Source organism: Cynocephalus volans, chromosome 7 (assembly GCF_027409185.1).
Source record: "Cynocephalus volans isolate mCynVol1 chromosome 7, mCynVol1.pri, whole genome shotgun sequence".
Taxonomy (NCBI): Eukaryota; Metazoa; Chordata; class Mammalia; order Dermoptera; family Cynocephalidae; genus Cynocephalus; species Cynocephalus volans.
The window spans coordinates 4,719,107-4,738,197 of NC_084466.1; the positions used below are offsets into that span (position 1 = coordinate 4,719,107).

Here is a 19,091-nt window from a genome sequence, read left to right on the forward strand (position 1 = left end):
ACATAAAATGCCCTAGTTGGAATTTTTTATATCTCTTTTTTCCCCACAAAATAAACATCTTTATATTCACAATATTTTGTTTGATATAGCTAAAATGTTCTAACACTAAAAATTGCTCTCTAATCTAATGATAAATAACTATAAGTCCAGGGAATAATTAAGTATACAAAAAAAGATCTAAGTCTGTGTTCACATCAGTAAAAGGATGGCAATTAAAGTAAGTGATAGCTATAATTACCCACACAAAACTGTATTTCAGCAAATGAACAAACAGATAATTATTTCTGGGAAGCAGAGGTAGCAAGCAGATACTGGCATTTAAAAGAGAAATTGTTTCCTAGAAAATAACACTATTTCTGATTCAATTAGAACTTTAAGTTATTTTAAACATTTATTTTCATCTTGTGCCTTTATTTAGAAAGAACATTGACTGTCATTTGTGAATTATGAATCCGCACTGATAACTGCTTTAAAAGTTATCATGATCACGTCCATATCATTTGCTGCACGTGTGCAGTATCTGTTTAATTTTTATAATACTGACTAGGACAATTTTTCTCCCTGTCCTCTGCATAGGATTTACTGGTTCACTTGTAACATGCAACATTGTTTCATAACAACATTGTAGGCCTAAGTACACAGGGCACTGTGCAGGATATTTCAGTAATCACAGGGAAGTTTCAGACACCTCGCCATTCAGGGTGTTCACAAAATCAGCATAAACATGTCGAGTTGCTTTGAAAAACTGAATTCCCAATTGAAATCATTTTTCTTTGTGCACATAACTCTTGAGATTTTCAAGTAGTCTTCATTAATGATAGTGCAGAAACAGCTTTATTTTACAACCTGGTCCCTGTAATCATTTAAGGGAGAACATATAAATCTGTGTTCCAGAGTTGAGACGTACATTAATTGGTACATGCTTAAATTTAGAAGGCTGATAATCCCCAAAACTTAATTTTCTACTTTTATTTTCAAAGAGCATATTCCACAAACATTTCCATTTTGGTCTAGTGGGTTTTTGTTTGTTCCTTTGGTTTTGTTTTAAATTTTAGAGTCAGACTCACACTTTTTTTTTTTTTTTTTTTGGTATTAAGTTTTCTAGGACTATTTCCTGAGCCTTAGCTTTTGCCTTTTGACTTAAAATGTGCACACAAAAATAAATATTTCGGTGAACAGAAGTTCCCTCTTTCCTATCCTCTCTCTCTCCTTCTCAATTTGTTTTTGAAAGTTGTGGAATTATAACTACCACATGAATCAAGAAATAGAGCACTGTCGTTACCCAGAAGCCCCCGTGGTCCTCTCTCCAAATGACTGTGGTTCTTTCTCCAACAGATGCCATCACAATTACTGTCCTTCTTTCTGTGGTACTCCCTTCTGCACGGCTTCTTGTCCCTGCTAGTCAGGTCCCTAATTCCACAGCGTGTGCAGCAGTGTCACATTGGAGTTTTAACTTGCATTTCCCTAATTACCAATGAGGTTAGACTCCATAAAAAATGTTTAAGTGCTTATTCAGATCTCCTGCCCAATCTCCTATTCACTTGTCTTTTGTTTCTAATTTAAATGAACTCTGAATATGACCCTTCACTTGTTAAATATGGTGAAGATATTTTCTCCCAATTTAAGGTTGTGTTTTTTGTTTGTTTTTCACGGTTAGCACTCTTTTGTATCTTGTTTAAGAAGTCCTTCTTTCTTTTCCTTTCTCTAAGGTGAAAAATATATTCTATATTTTCTTCTGTAAATTTTTTTGTTTTGCATTTGACATTTGCATCTATAATCTACCAGAACTGTTTTGTGTGGATAGCACGAGGTAGGGTCAAGTTCTATTTTATTCCCCGCTATGAACAGCAATTGACTATTTTTCTCTCAGTGCCTTTTAGTGCCAATTTTGTCATAAATAAGTGACTATTTATGCAAGCTGGGAGAATTTTCTTTTTCCCCCCTCCTTCTTTATTTCTATTTTCCGGACGAGTTTATGGAACTCTGGCATTATTTCATTCTTAGAATTTTGGGCGAACTTACTAGAGAAACTATTTTGGCCTAGAGCTCTCCGTGCAGGAAAGTATTTATTACAACTTCAATTAATTTAATATTTACAGTATTATTTAGCTTTCCTATTTCTTTTTTTCCATTTTGGGTAATTTTTTTTTGAGAAATGTGTTTTTTCATGTAAATTTACAAGCTTATTTTGGCATTAAACTATTCATAGTATTCTCTTATTACTATTTTTTAATTTTTTCAAGGTCTGTGGTGGTATCTTTTTTATTCCTAGAATTTGTCATTTGTGCCCACTCTCTTTATTTCTCTATTACCCATGCAAGAGAATTGTTAATTCTACTAATGCTTTCAAAGATAAATGTTTTCTAAAAACCAACCTTTGCTTTGTTTTTTGTTTTATATTTCAACTTATACTTTTATATTTATTATATTTTTCCTTATACTTTCTTGGCATTTAAACTTTTGTTCCATTTCTAACTTCTTGACACTTTTAACACTGATTTTCAGCTTTTCTCCTCTTGCAATTTGTATGTTTAAATTAAACATATCTGTTTATTATGACATTAGCTGCAAGTTCTGTTATGTCAAATATTTATTGTCATTAGTTATGATGTTTTGCTTTTAAGTTTATATTGTAATTTCTTCTTGAAGTCCTTGATTATTTAGAGATGTAATTACTAACTTCCAAATATATGAGCATTGTTGTTGCTTTTTAAAATATTTTCATGCTATATCTTTTCCTTTTCTAAGCCTTTCAGCAATCTCATATTTTACATGTTTTCAGAAATCATAATCTTTAAAATATTGTATTAATCATTTATCTTTAATGCAGATTTATGCTAAAGGAATCACTTAAAATTTAATATAATTAAATAAAGTTTATTTTCATATGTGCTTTTATAGCTACCATCTAAGGCCTTTCTATTTATCCTCCCTTTGAGATATTCCTATTTCAGTCCTTTTTTATCTGTTCTATTTCACTCCCTTCGTTAGTATGGAAATTATACATCCCAGTAGTATTATTTCAGGGGTTACCTTTGAGGCTAAAACCAGCAAGTTAGATTTATCAGCGTGTAATATTAAATAGTATATTTACCCCTTTTATTATTCTTTATTCCTTCCTGTATCTCTGAGCATTCTGAGTGTGTCAAATGTTTAATTCTTTTAGTTTTTTTTTTTTTTTAAATAAAATATACTTAACTCTCCTTTGTTTCTACAGGAAATTTTTTGTTATTTATAAAATTGTGGATTAGCAAATATTTTATTTGAATGTGATAAATACGTCATTCCATTGCCTCCAGACTTCAATTGCTGGTCCTTTGAAGGTAATATGTCTTCCACCCCCCACCCCCCGGCTGCTTCTAAGGTTCATGCTTGGTCTTTATTTTACTATACAAGTATTTCACCATGATATACTTAGGAATAATTTTCTTTTAATCTGTTCTACTCAGCCTTTACGTAGGTTTTTTTTGTTTTGTTTTTACAAAAGTCAAATCGATTGAGGCTTAATTTATAGGCAGTAAGCATCACCCATTTTAGAGTGGCATCTGTGCACCTGTAGGACACTGGCGCTCTTGTGTTAGCAGCACCACACGCCCCTTGCAGCCCCTCTCCTACCGTTATCCCCAGCCTCTATTTTCTGTCCCTACAGTTTTGCTTTTTCCAGAATGTCATGTAATGAGAAGCATACTCATAGTCTTTTGATTCTGACTTCTTTCACTCAACACAATGCATTTGAGCCGTTTGTTCTGCAGCATGTAATAGTCGATCATTCTTATTTCCTGCAGAGTGTATCCATGTGCTCGTTAAGCCACATGGTCCACCTCTCATGAAGGCGCGCACACCTTCATGGAATCCCCTCCCACTGAGTGTGGGCTGGATTTATCGGCTCAATAGACTGTGCAGAGTGTTGGCCCTTCCAAGATTAGCTTATGTAAAGACTGGGCTCCCCCCCCCCCGGTGCTCTCTCTTGAATTGTTTGCTATGGGGGAAGCCAGCTGCCCTGCCGAAGCCACCCTTTGGAGAGGCCCATGTGAGTGCACTTGGGTGTGACTTTTCTGAGGCCTGCCAAAAGCCATGGTAGTAACCTTGAAAATAGCGATCCCTCAGACAAGCCTCAAGGTGACTGTAGTTTTGTCTGAGAGCTTTACTGCCACTTCCTGAAGGACCTGAGACCAAAAGCATTCTCCAAGCCACACCCAGCTTCCTGACCCACAGAAACTAAAAAAAAAATAACAACCATTTGTTGCATTAAGCCTTTACGTTGTTGGGGTAATTTGTTGCACAGAAATAAATAATATAATGCAGTTAGTAGTTGAAGGACTTCTGATTTGCTTCCAGTTTTATGTGACTGTGAATAGTTACCATGAGCATTTGCATACAGGTGCCATGTGGACACTGTCTTCATTTCTCTTGGGTAGATATCTAGGAGTAGGATTGCTGGGTCATATGGAAAGTGTATGTTGAACTTTATAAGACACTGCCAACTAAATCTGTTTCTTGATGCTTTTGTCGGTGTTGGAAAATTCCCTAACATTCTCACCAAATCGTTTTCTGCCCATGTACTCTCTCCTCTTTGGCTGGGATTCCAATAACTCTGCTTACTGTGTCCTTTAAGTCTTTACCCATTTTCTGGAAGTTTCATTCTTTTCTTTTTCTTAAATTTGTTTCATTCTGGAGATTTTCTGACTTCCGTTCCACTTTCCCAGTAGTTTTTTTGTTTTTGTTTTGTTTTAAACAACTGCGTCTAATTAAACTTAACTTCACCTTCTATTGTACTCCATTTTATTACTATATTTTTAAATTTCAGAATTTCTATTTGACAGTTGTTTATGGCTTCCCATTTCTGCTGAAATTCTCTTTCTTTTATCTTTCTGGGTAGAGTAAACATACTTATTTTAAGGAATATGTCTTTGAACTCCAATCTTTTGAGCCCCTGTGGATATACTGCAATTTACTGCTGTTTCTTCTGATTTCTGGCTTCTGATTTATCATCTTATTTTGTGTGCTCCTGTGTCTCATTATTTTTGATTGTGTGTTGAACTCTGTATTTGAAAACTGGTTTGTAAGAATATTTTGAAGCCTGATGCTATGATTCTTCCTTCAGGACAGATTTTCACGTGTTTCTCCTATGTACCTATGAGCCTGTCCCTGCTAGAGCAACTCGATCCAACTTTAGGGTTGGGATCATTCTTGGCTGAGCTGTGGTTCCTGGACTCTTGGGATGGACACTTCAAGACCTTTACTAATTTGTAAACAGAACCCCTGAACCTGGGTGATTTATAAAGAAATGAAATTCATTTCTTACAGTTTTGGAGGCTGGGAAGTCCAAGGTCCAGGTAACACCTGGTGAGGGCTTTCCTTTCAGTGGGGGCTCTCTACAGCAACTCAGGGCTTCACATCAGGAGAGAAATGGCATGTGCGAGAGAGAGCTCACCTGCTCACTCGCTGTCCTTATGAAGCCATCAGAACCATGCCCATTACTCCATAAGCGGATCAATGCATTCACAAGGGCACATTCCTCACAATCTAATCACCTCTTAAAGGCCCCACCTTTCAATGACCATAACAGATTTCCTGCCCTCTTATTACTGTGACATTGGGGGGTCAAGTTTCCAACACATCAACTTTTGGAGGACACATTTAACACATAGCAAAGCTCCACCCTCGTGGCCTTGGCAGGCTCCGGACTCATTCTCTGCCCCTCCAATCCCAGGAGGCCTTTGGAAGCACGGCTTGTCTTCTCAGCTGCCTTCTTTGGATGAGGTGAGTACTTCCAGAGCCCCCAGGAGAAGCTTAGACCATGGTCTCCCTGCGTCAACTCATGCCATCCACTTCTTCAGCCCCTTCCCCGGATTTTGATATCTCCCTAGTTCTCAGGTTCCTTTAATCAGACTTAACAAGAACAACAACGAATGTTTTGACCAGCTCTTCTGGAGGTTCTCAGAAAAAGGTTGGTCTGAGTTTTCCCATCAGCCATTACTAGCAGTGCTAAGTGCTGGGCTCCTTTTATGTGTGAGAGGAAATATTTGTTTAAACCACTACTACACAGTTTTGGATACATGCAGCCAAGCCAATTTCTAAATGCTACATTCAGTAATGCATTGAAAGTACATAAGATAGTTTGGTATTTACTATTCCTTCAATATTGTTTTCCTTTACATTTCTTAGTTATGAGAAAAAAAGTATTTTTTTAATTAAAAATATTGGTAGATCTTTCATTTCCTCCTTCTGCTTATTATAAGACATTTTATACTGGTTCTTATAGAACAATAATTTATAAAATCTCTGAAAAGTCAACGATTACAATTCTCAGTCTTTAACCTATGCAAAATTACGACAATAATACCTACAGTGAAGTCTCACACTTTATATTCTGATTTCTAGTTCTTAAGCCTACCTCATTTATATATTTTAAATCCATTCTTCCTAGAAAGTTGAGACAGCTTAAAACTTTTATTAATTTACTTCTGAGTTTAAAAGTGCTTACCATTGGAGACAGAATTTCCATTTTCAGCAGTTAGAGCACTGGATAGTGAATTAGATAATTGAATTCCGTGGTTATTTGCATTTCTATCTTGAGTCTCTGAAGCAATTTCGGATGTGTTAGGACCATCCCGGCTAGTTATGTTCATGTTAGTTTCAAAACCTAAAATAAATTTTAGAAAAGTTTATTCTTTTCATTAAAAATGTACTGAATAAATTGAATAAAACATTGAAGAAAATAACTCATTAAATCAGACAATTTCAGTTAAATTTAATTGATAGTAATGTTTAATCAAATTTGTGGCCTACAAAATAGTCACCAACGTTTGCAACCACACTGTTAAACACAGAGGAAAATATTAAGTGGTGAAAATCAATTTCATATTTGGTTATTTTCAAACATATTTATACAGAATTTCTGACATCATAGATCAAATAACTCATTATTATAGTATTTCCCATCTTGAAGGCAATAAGTTTATGTTTCAGAAGTTTTTTGAATTATTAATTTAATTAGAGTTAGGCAATCTTACAGCTTTGAAAAAAATTAGAAATATATTTTTAACATTATTATAAGAATTATTACTGTCCATTTTGGAATACTAAACTTCAAAGCCCTACTTCTATATTCTACACATTGAAATAATTACTTAAATATTTAATGCAAGTCCTATATCGAATGTTCTGAGATGTGTGCACACAGAAGCCATTTTCCAAATTCAGCTGAAGGGCTGAATAAAGACATTGTTTTTTTTTTTTTTTTTTTTTTGACAATGTAGTATTAACAAAGTAAAATATAACCAATGCTAGAGCTTCAAAACAACATCCCACTGAGTAGATTTTCCTATGGTTGCTGCATTATCCTCAGGTAGGGTCTACACGTGTGGAGAGTCTGCAAATCACGCACATGGGTCCACCCCGCGTCAGACGTCCCCCTCCCTCTCTCCTCCCCCTCCCTCTCTCCTCCCCCTCCCCACCCCCGGGTCAGGCTCCTGCCCTCAGCCTGCACAGGTGTGCCTGGGATTGGCTCTGTGCCTGGGACTGGCTCTTGCGTCCCCAAGAACCTCAACAAAAGCACCAAATTATCAACATCGACAATATGCGTGCTGTGTTTGATATTTTCTGTTGATACCCAGTAGGTTCTGACTGTCTTAATGTTAGGCCTTTCTAAAGTTTTAGGCTAACAAATTATTCAACAGTGATAATCAGCTCTCTTTGTGTTATTATACTTCACTTATGGCAGGATAGTGTGTTATCTGTCACCCCGGATCCCGATAGCCTGTATGCTGATAGGCAGAGATGTTATCTCGATTTTGCTGAAGAGGGAGTTAAAATTACTCAGAGTCATGCAGCTGGGAAGAGGTAGAATGGAACTTTAATCCATATATTCTGATTATTGTTGTTTTTTTTCCACTAAAAGATAAATTAGGTTATGTCATTTCCATACTTAAAGCTCTTGAATGAATTGCTGTTGCCTAAAACCTAAAGAAGAGAAGGAAGGAAGGAAGGGAGAGAGGGAGGGAAGGTCCAGTGCTCCAGAGCTTGTCTCTCAAGGCTGCTCTTGACTTGCTTCCTAGCTCTCCCTTCTTGGCATTCTCTCGCCTTGCCCCTTGAGATGTGGACCCAAGCTGCACTACAGGCAATGGCTGTTTATGCAGATGCCCTGTACTGACTCATGCTTCAGTGCCCTGGTGTCCTCATTCCCCCTGCCTGGAGTGGGGTCTCCCCTCATCCATGAGCAGCTTCCTCCCCACTGGACGGGACCTCCTTCAGATCAAGCACAGAGACCTCACATCCACATCCACAGAGTACAGCCTGCTCTGCCCAGAAAGGAAGGCGTGTGTGAATGCAGGGATAGAAGATGCTGGACAGACGGAATGAAGGCAAGACGACCAGAGCTTCAAGAGCCAGGCAGAAGTCTAATTTGAATGATCCAAAGAGCCACTGTGACTCCTGACTCCCTTGCACATAAAAACCAAACAAGAAGACCTTCAGTCAAGGCAGCATGTGCACGAACAGGAACAGGGACAAAAGTGAAAAGTCAGATTGACATTACCTGTTTTAGCTCGACAATGAGCAATTATTGAACAGGTTGAAACGGAAAGAGTATCTATTCTATTCGGTCAACTCTAGTTTGCTTCTTTTTAAGCTTCCGAATGTCAATAAAACAGTTTCCATTTTAAAGCTGTCTCAAGACACAGACATTCACCTGCTTTTACTTCTCTTTAAGCCATTTTATCTTATTTGCTCTTTCTTTAATTCAGTTATTTATTGAGTGCCTACTGTGTGCCAGGCACTCTCTAGGTGCTGGAGACAAATGAATTCCATCGCCTGACAGCTTGGAACTTAACTCCCAGGAAGGCTACTGGCAGTAAACAAGCAAATACACAAAAAAGCAGAAATTACAGGTGGTGGACTTCCAGCTGGGGGGAGAACACTGGTGGGCAGCCAAGGTTTTCAGGCAGTGTAGGTCTGAGAAACCTCCCTGTGAGGTCACAGTTAAGCTCAGCGAAGGAGGAGGGGACAGAAGCGCTTGTCTAGAAAGGCGAGCTCCACCTGCATGAGCGCAGACCCTGAAGGAGAGAAGAGCTCACCTTTTTCAAGGGACCAGGTAGTAGCACCATCATGAATTAGGAACGTGGAAGCAAAGGGGTGACAGAGGGAGACAGGGGCATATCGCCCAGGACCAGGAGGCCACCACTGCAGGGAACGGAGGCTTTATTTCCAGCGCACGGGGAGGATATTGAAGGGTCTGTTGCAGGTAGTAGCTCACTGGGTGAGTGGGGACAGTCTCTTATGTCTGGTAGTAACAGGCTCAACCCTCTGAGACTCGATGTGGGGTCTCAGAGGGAATACCTGAAGCTCGCTTACCTAATAACTGATTTCTATCTCATAAACAACGGATCTATTTAAATTATAATCAAAACGTTCATTTTTGCAATTAAAGCTTAGGAATATTTCCATATTTTTAATCAACAGGTTAAATTGTAGCCAAGATATATTTTAAAATTTGTCCTACAAGATAGGCTGCAATTTTCACATTATCTGCTAAAATTTTCTTTATTTTTTTATCTTAAAAACACGCCTACTTAAAGATGGCTCTGGATGGGAACAAGGGAACAGATCCTTCCGGACATAAGATGTAAGAATTAATGGTCTGCGTATTTACTCTCGTGATAATAACCACGTCCTGTGTGTTTATGATGTGCCAGTTCCCTGCTAGATGTGTTACTTGATTTAGCTCTCGTTTTTATAACAATCCTGAAGAGCTGTCACTATTATGCTTATTTTTGAGATGAGGTCATTAAGGCTTGGAGAGGTTGATCTACGTGCAAACATTTCACAACTAGTCAGGGTTGCACTGGATTCAGACCAAGGCACAGAGGCCCCGCAGGCCACCCACGCCCATTCTCCTGTGCTCCACTGTCCCCTGCCAAGCTTTCCCTCGTTATTCACTGGCTAATGTAGAGAATAAGGTGGCTTCTTTTCTGTGACTTTATCACCCATGCCTTGGCCGTAATGAACTGGGAACTGCAGGTTAAAGAACTGTACTCTAGCCACTGAAATTGAGTTGTGACATTAATATAGATGTCCCCATTGTGGGGTTATCCTTCATTAATACTAACCAGGGGATTCTTGGCTTACTAAATTATGTGTCAGCTCTGTTTATAAACATCCTCACTCCCAGCTAAATCTAAACATGTAAAAGAGTCTATGCCCCAACTTGTTAATTTCTAGATTCAAATTCAGTGAGGGTCAAATCCGGAAACTCTGGATAATTTGATTTTGCTGTAAAGGGGCATCTTAGAGCACCAGCGGTTGCCACATTAACAAGTGTACTCCAACCCTCCCTACACTTAAGCACTGAAGGGACCAAAACCATCACACTTCAAGATGATGCCAGCAGTGAGTCTGCAGAGGTCTTTGCTAATTGAGTGCATATACAAGATGCACACTTCATGAGAATTTTAGGAATAAACACACAAAACCATCAGGCCTGTCCATGCTCCCAAGCAGTGGCCATCAGATATTTGAGGGTGAAGAAAGTCACACCAAAAGAAAATATTTGAGACTGTCAACAGTGAAGGGAAGCACACGGGCAGAGAAGCGAGCGAGGGAAAATCCTGTAGAATGCCGCAGGTGTATTTGGGACATCTTGGAATCTCTGCATCTTTCAAAGTAAGTCATGGTGTGGCTTGGTGGCATGCTTTGCGTGGGTGCATTAATGCTAACACTGGTTGGTTTGAACCTGTGGTATTTTCTTTTAGCCCTTAAATGGGATTTCTAGGTGACTTCTGCCTGGGGCTGTTCTTACAGGTATGGGAGAGATGAATCACATCAGGATCAGACTTAAAGATAAAGTCTTAGCCTTTACATTAGGATATGGTTATTAAATACATGTTTGTAATGTAGGCACATGTAAGTTGAAGTTTAACCTAGTGAGAGCGTTCTAGCAAATCAGTAAATGTTAATACAAAAAAATTTTCCAGTGTCCTGTGCTTGTTTTTATGTAACTAAAATATCACTCTGAGTGGGTGTGATCCTTTGAAAACTGTGGTTCTCAAGAGGAGGTGATTTTGCACCCCCACCCCTCCCTGGGGACATTGAGTAATGTTTGGAGACATTTTCAGTTGTCACAACTGGCAGGGGGAGTCAGGGCCAGGGATCCTGTGAAACATCTTTCAATGCACGAGACAAGACAGCCCTCACAACCAAGAATTACCGAGCACAGAATGTCAGCAGCGCTGAAGTCGAGAAACTCTGTTCCGAAACATAAGTCAGATCCTGAAATGTGCCCCCTCGAGCCTGTCCACTGGGTTCTTTGTTCATTGTGATTAACACCCAAAGGCTTCCTGAGGCCCAGAAGACCCTCCTCCACCCGATTCCTGCTTTTCTCAGGCCTCATCCCTACCTCACACCCTCGCCCTCACCCTTTGCCATGTGCCAACCCTGCCCCATCAGCCCCTCTGTACCCCTCATTCTCCAGGAGAGCAGGAAGGCCTTGCAGATCACCTTCTGGAGAACAGCACCCCTGTCTCCACGCCAGGTCGATTTCTGTCCCCACCCCCTGCTTTAGTTTTCTACACAGTCCTTCTCGCTTCAGGGCAGCTTGCATTTTAATTGCTTTTTTTTCTTTTTCTGTCTCCTTCCTTTGGCACGCTGGCACTGTTGAGTCTGCTGTATTCTCAGTGCCTGGAACAGTGTCTGGCACATGGAAGGTACTCAATAAATTTATGTTGAAAGAAAAGAGAAAAAATGAACAATAAATGAATTGTAACAGCAACATTGCAATGGAAAACTTCTCTGAAAGGAACGACACTTTTTGAAACTGTAACATAGTCGCAAATGAGGGTGGTAAAGTCGTGCACCACAGTGATGATTTCTCCCCTTTTACCTGAGATGGATGGAAATTTATGAAAGGGTTTTCAGGGTTAATAAGACTTCTTTGAGGTCCAGTCTCTACTTATCTAAAATGATAAGGAAAACACCTCATTGCATGAGGTGGAAAATCGCATTATTCAGAGGACCAGAGCCGTTTGCTTTCTTCCTAAGCAGGTTAACTTGCCGGAGGAAAGACCTATGGCTGTTTGAAATCGATTCCTGGCCCATGGTTTGAGGATTCATAAATTTTGACTATCATTCTACCAATTATCAGAATGTAAGATCCATAAATATTTTTTTTTAAGTCTTACTTTACATTGCTTTACAATCTCTAATATCAGGAAGTTAAAATCAATTTGGAAAGTGAGGGCGCGCTTCTTCTGTGCTGCATGTGACTCTGGAATCTTGGTGGCTGGGGGTGGGCACAGGAGGGTTGACCAGGAGTCTAGTGAGTGGGGGTTCCATGCACCACTCCCCGCAAACTTCACCAGGCCCCTTCCAAGGCTCAGAGAGCGACTCAGGCAATGTGTGCACAGTTAACATCTATAAGCTTTTGTAAATGAATACTTCGCTTCGATTTATTTTCTCATATTGAAAAAACGTTCACATTACTCCCTAAATTTTCATTCAATATTTTCATCTTTTTCTTAAAGAAGCTCACCTCCCCCCAGTTATATAAGATTTAATCTCTGGAAAAACAGAATCTGGCCCAGGCACAGAGGGCCTGATGTGAGAAGTGTGAAGGAGTTAATATAAGGGAGTGTCTGGGAGAGGAAACTGAGGCAGGATTTTGTTGGGGAGGGGGAGGTGGGATGGAGGCTGAGGAGGGAACCTCTCCTGGGAAAGGATGCAAAGATTCTGCAGTGGGGGGAGAGAAGCTTCTTATTGGGGAGAGAAAAGTTTCCTTGAATAAGTTTGGGAGAGCTTGAGAAACATGGTGAGCACTGTGGGTGGGTGGGATAAGCCCTCACTCCTAATCCGTTACCACAACCCTGGCGAGAGGCAGAGTGTTGGTCCATGCCTGGGAAAGCACAGAGATGTCCTGGAGGTTGGCGGGCACCCTAAGGAGTCACTGTGAGAGCTGAAAGTAGAAGGAAAGGCTGGAGAGCCACCCCAGTGATTCAGCAAGCCCTATAGCGGCCACACGAGAGGCTAAGATTTAGCTCAGAGCTTTAAGAAATATGTATCTAGAGGAAAGGATCCTGCAAATGCTTGCATTGTAGAGGGGCGGGAGGACACAAAAGATGACAGGATTTTACAGCATAAACTAAATGCAAGAAGAAAAAAAAACACAGATGACTGTACATCTATCTTGGGGGATTTAAGATGGAATAATCTGGAATAATCACTGTGGAATTCTCATCCTACTCAACTGAGTTAATGTTTGCTGGGTTTATTTACCTGCTAAGGCCTTTAACAGTTAAAATGCCATCACATGGGAGAGGTACAGGGGTGCCTTTTCTCAGGCTTCTTGGTGGCAACAGCTCGGGGTGGTTGGCTTCAAAGCAAATGTGAAGGCAGCAGATGGCCAGGGGCTGCAATGAGCTCCGCTGTGCAAAATGCCCCCGGAACTCACGGAGGATGTCAGGGTGGGCTGGAGCAGCCAGCTGAGCCTTTGCTATGTAGGCAGGATGGAAAAACTCTGGGTTTTGAAGTGTGGACAGAATGTGGAGAGCAGTAGGGAAAAGGAAGGAGGAGCGTGAAGAGCAGTCAGAAGGGAGAGGAGGCCACTCTGCCCACAGCTCTGCACGGGCAGGTGGGAGCACAGGAGTGTGGCACTGACGATGTGTCACAGGAGTGGGTTCCAGCAGCAAGTATGCTGAGCAAGGGCGTGGTATGAAAAAGTATTTCTAAAAATATTAATGCAGCAAAAAAAAAACCCAAAAACCCATAAAACAAACAAAAAAAACCCCCCACCAAAACCAAAACCAAACCAAAATAATAATAATAATAAAAAAATACAGCTGGAATTAGCTTCAAAGAGAGATTAGAAATAGCAAAGCAGCAAGGATTTAGATGAGGCAACAGCAGAAGGAACTGGAAGTCAGGGAGGAGGCTGAGTTAAAAATCCCTTTGGGCTGGGGAGCCGGCAGGAAGCTGAGACAAAAGGGGAGCAGTTTAGAGGAGGAGCTACGTGCCTGACACCAAGGATGAGACTGGGTCACCCATGTTGACTTTGAAGTGACAGCCACATCCTCTGGGGTTAAACTGAGTTGCAATTTTTTCAACAAGAGCATGCATTAGGACTGAAAAGATATTGTGTAGGAAAGACTGAAAAATCTCTCAGTTAGGTGTTCCTGAGAGTGTGGAGGCAGAAGAGAAATTGCAACAGATAGTGGCTATAAGAAGGCAGGTGCAGTCTTGCAGGAGGAAGGTGTGGGGTAGGGGCTGGCAGAGGGGAGGGCTGTCACAGCCAGGGAGGTGGATGGTATCAAATGCCAGGGAAAGGTCAAGGAGAATGAGAACAAAACGAGCAATGGAATGTTTCTTTAAGAAGAATGTGTGAAAATACCAATTTTCTTTTAGCTACCTTAACCTGAGATAATTTTAGAGTGTATCTTGGAATTACATAAGGTAGGATGCAGGTTTCAATAACACAGGAGGAAAACAAACTATAGCTGTTTGGCTGACTTAATACTGAGAGTGCTATGTAAGGCATAAAAAATGTGAAAATACATTTTAAACTCATTACTCATACTGGCTATAGTTCATTCTGCAACTCTATAGGAAAATTCCTCTTCAGAAAAGCTATTTATTGCATGAAGGGAATGTGCTTGTTTTTTCCTACTTGGCATTAAGGAAAAGTACAAACGCAGAAGAGGAGCCTGCATGCTCCCACCACTTCTCGAGTTCTCGTTTGTAAAATTTAGAAGTTAAGGTTCAACAGCACTTGCAGATACACATAGATGGTGCATAATTAAATTTGGATAGGACACTTAGACCTGACATTGGCATCCACTTTGTGTTAAACCAAATCTAGTTTGTGTTACGAGGTTCAACTCCTTTTAAATCACTGATTTCTCCAAAATCTTATATTATTGCACTTGAAGAAATACAAATAAGGACTTAGAAATCACTCCCAAGTCTACCTGCATTCTACTATAACAGGATTCTAGGAAGTGAACTTTTTCTGCCTTCATATGATAGCATAACCCAAACATTTGGCATATTGCCTCTCAGAAAGACAAATGTCAGGTGTAAAGAATCCCACAGACACAGTGGCTGACCCTAAACTCAAATACGAAGAGAGATTTCACGTGTGGAGACACGTAGGGGTGGGTAAAGTGGAACACGTTAGAGGGAAGACATGTAAGCTCATGCAGGTTACACACTGAGTCTATGTATGTTTCAAACAGCACCGTCCTAATGGACCCTAAACCATGTGAAACAGATATTATCATCCCTTTGCTAATAGTTGAAGTGTATCGAGAAAGGGCTTCTGTGTCTACCAGCGATGAAGAAACTGGGAAAAGAATTCTAGGTTCCCATGCAATTATTTTTGTACACGAACATGGTAATGCAATTATAGTAATTATTTTTGCAACATGAACATGGGAGTGCAGGTATCCCTTCGACATGATGATTTCCATTCCTCTGGGTATATACCCAGGAGTGGGATTGCTGGATCATTGGAGAAACTTACATTGAGTGAATTAAGCAAAGCCATGACCCACAATATGTTCGCTGGATATATATACATTGGTTATGAATATTCATGAGATACAAAGCTGATTGTCACCCCTCATCCCCATGATGTGGGGGCTAGATTCATACTCACTGTATACCCATTACCACAATTGCATTTGTACCCTGTGTCACCCACTCAATTATCCCCAATCTCCCTCCCCCTCCCACCTTCCCCTACACTCCACTTTGTAGCCCATAGAATGTTCTCTCCCTCTGCAAGTCCAATGCACTACTGTGGTCTTTCTTTCCTTCCTTCTTTCTCTCTTAGCTCCCACATATGAGTGAGTACATGCAGCATTTTGCTTATTTCACTCAACATAAGTTTCTCCAATGATCCAGCAATCCCACTTCTGGGTATACACCCAGAGGAATGGAAATCATCATGTCGAAGGGATACCTGCACTCCCATGTTCATTGCAGCTCTGTTTACAATATCCAAGACATGGAACCAACCTAAATGTCTATTGGTGGATGACTGGATAAGGAAATTGTGGTATATATACACCATAGAATACTACTCTGCCATAAAAAAGAATGAAATACTCCCATTTGAAACAGCATGGATGAGCGTGGATATATTTCTATAAGAATTAATTACTAAGAAACAGAGAGGTCCAGACAGGCTGGCCAGTTGGCTCAGCTGGTTAGAGTGCAGTTTTGATAACACCAAACACCAAGGTCAAGCGTTTGGATCCCCTTAACAGCCAGCCACCAAAAAAAAAGAAACAAATATAACATGACATCCTTGAAAAGGATGAGTGTTGAAGAAACCTAATTGCCTGAAATTCTCCTAAACTTAAAAGCCTGGAGTTGGCCCCCCACCCCCCGTATACTCCTTTCTACTTCTTAACCCCCCCTGCTATGAAATCCCCATTCATGAATAGATCAAAATTCCTCTTGAACTTATGTTTCAAGCATCCCTCTATGGCAGAAAGTGCCGCCAGTGCCTCCTCTGGATTAAGCAGGGTGGAATGGCAATGTTTACTAGTCCTCTACTCTTCACTCTTGCCACCCACTCTTCCTGCCAAGTCTAAGGAGATGGTTTGCGCTAGAAAACACCAACTGAAGCAGGAAATGCAGTGATGTCTTCAACAACATATGTGCTGAGCAAGGGAAGAATGCATTGATAGTAAAGCTAAAAAATGACTGTCAGTATAAATAAGGCTTTCAGCACCCAAAAACGCACAGAAAATTAAATTGTGCCAATTTTCTTTTAAATTTAACTAACTAAATCCTACTTTGCCCATTTATTCTGTCCCTGCCATAAAGGCAAAAAAAAAATCACTTCGATTCCTTTCCTTTGCTTGCCCATGGACAGCTTCCTTCTATGTAATTAGCTGTATATGCAACACCTAAACAGGCTGGCCTGGCCCGGAGCCCAGTCCCCCTGCATAAGTTCGTAGGTCATGAGGTTATTTATACTGCTGTTATTGTTACATTTCCTAGATGCCAGGTGGCAATGTACTTCCAGGAGCCCTGAAACACAACATGCAGCCAAGCAGCGTTGCTGGTGTCAGCAACATATGCTCTCATTTAGGTAAATGGTTCCTCCTCGCTTTCCCCAGAAAGAGGCGTTGAGAGGATCATGTTCCTGCTCTCCGGTTGCGAGTATTTAGTGTTTGACACCTGCAGTCTGGGTGGTAAGCTAGTGATGCCTGTCATCTGAAAAAGTGCAGATCAGAGAGAACCAGCAAAAGTAAAAAAAAAAAACAAACAAAACAAAAAATAAAATAAGCTTAGCAATGATGGATGTAGAAGTCTTCCCAAATCCCTTACTCAGAACTGACTACAAATTCACCCATCTAAAGTATTTAATCTCCTAAGGGCACAGGCCAGGATCAATCCCAACAGGCAGGACCATAGACCTTGAACATCTTGCTTTGTCTACATTTAATCAGGAAGAAACATAGCAGGCCTGGGGCCAGCACACCTAAGGTCGTGGGATAAACTTGGAGACCTTGGAGTGCTCAGGACAGCAGCCCTTACCAACTGGTGTGCAGACATTTCCAAATTTTAACAGGAGTATAGCAGTACCCATGGACACCAGCGGAAGAACAGCCCCACCTGCCCACACTGGCTGCTAACTACCCAGCAGCTCTGAGGCCTTAAATAATAAATTTAAAATATCCGTGTAGATTTAAATTCTTGTGAAAATCTCAACAAGCTGCGGGAACTGTTTCTTTGATAGCCTTAGCGATTGTGTCTTTTACTGGTGGTAGATGGGTTGACGTTACTAATTCTTTGTGCCTCCAAATCGTAAGCTCATGTGACTGAATTTCCCATGATCTACTACAGTGACACATCAAAGAATAGAAGCCAGTCCCCCAGAAAGGGTAAGTGACAGGACACTGTAGAAAACAGCTAAACCTATGTCCAAATGGATCCTCATTTCACCCAGTACCACAGGGAGGAACCATAAAATGGCCAGGTGGGTTGTGGGATTCAATCTCTCCTTTCCACATAGCCTGGGATAGTTACTCCAAAATATAATTTGATGACGCCCTGTAAAAAAACCCCCTTACAGTGCAGGATGAGGCACCCGCTGCCTCGAGCGGAGCGATGGACATCCTCCTGTCCTGAGCTCTCTTCTGCTGCTGTGGCTTCCTCTCCCTCCATCCCTTCGTATGAATCCTCCCCTCTAGCCCAGCATGACACAGGACATATCTGGGGGCTGGGAAATTAATTTAGTGGGTCACAACAAGCATTTACAAATAAAAGAGAACAGAATGCTTTGAGTAAACATGCAGCGTTGCACAGGCATTAAGGGTAAGTGGTGTTCTATGAAACCTGTGTTGTGTCCTTACAGAAGACGTGATTCTTCTCAGATATGTCAGATTTCTCATGTTTCCCTGCTATGAGCTGCTTATGAGAGGAGCTCACATCTCATTTTAAAAAATCCATACAACTTAGTACAATGCTTGGCATCAAAGAGATCCTCAATACAGTTTTTGAGTAAAATGAATGAAGCTTGCCTTCTGTATTTCATGATTTTTCCAAACCTCTTTGAAATCTTGAGGCAAACAGCAAATAATAATACACAACATTACTGCTAGCTTTATCATTTTGCCTGAAGTTAACCTCTAATATTTTAAGTCCTGAAAAGAACTACAAGTCTTGAGGCCATGTCACAGAATAATCTTATCATCTGAAAAAAGAAACATTTTTTTTTTAAATCATTACACAGATTTCCTAAGATGTATTCAATCCCCACAGAAGTGGACATGCACTCTGATTAGCAGCTGGACCACATCACTGGGTTTTCTAATGATCATCGGATTAAAAAGACATTTTTAGGATCCCACGTCACCGTATATAAAGCACAGAGTCTCTTTCCCGTGTCACTAGCCCCAACCTCTAAACTGCAGATGATTTCAAGCCTGGGTAAGTGAATGATGGAGGTCCCCCTGCTAAGCTGCAACTGCATCAGTGAAATCAATGTTCACAATTAGAGTTTTACTGTCTGGTGCGACATATAAGGTGATTCAGCCACATCTCTACTGGTGCTAAGGTTTGTGCGGTGGAAACGGGGTGTGGCGAGA

At 40.6% G+C, this 19,091-nt stretch overlaps 1 protein-coding gene across 1 annotated transcript in view; it reads right to left on the reverse strand.

Moving 5' to 3' along the window:
- Positions 1-19,091, reverse strand: part of MYO16 (myosin XVI) — a 491,528-nt gene that overhangs the window by 38,668 nt on the left and 433,769 nt on the right. Inside the window, exon 32 of the mRNA XM_063102217.1 lies at positions 6,488-6,646. Within this exon, the coding sequence (XP_062958287.1) occupies positions 6,488-6,646 (159 nt within the window). The remainder of the gene's footprint in view (positions 1-6,487; positions 6,647-19,091) is intronic.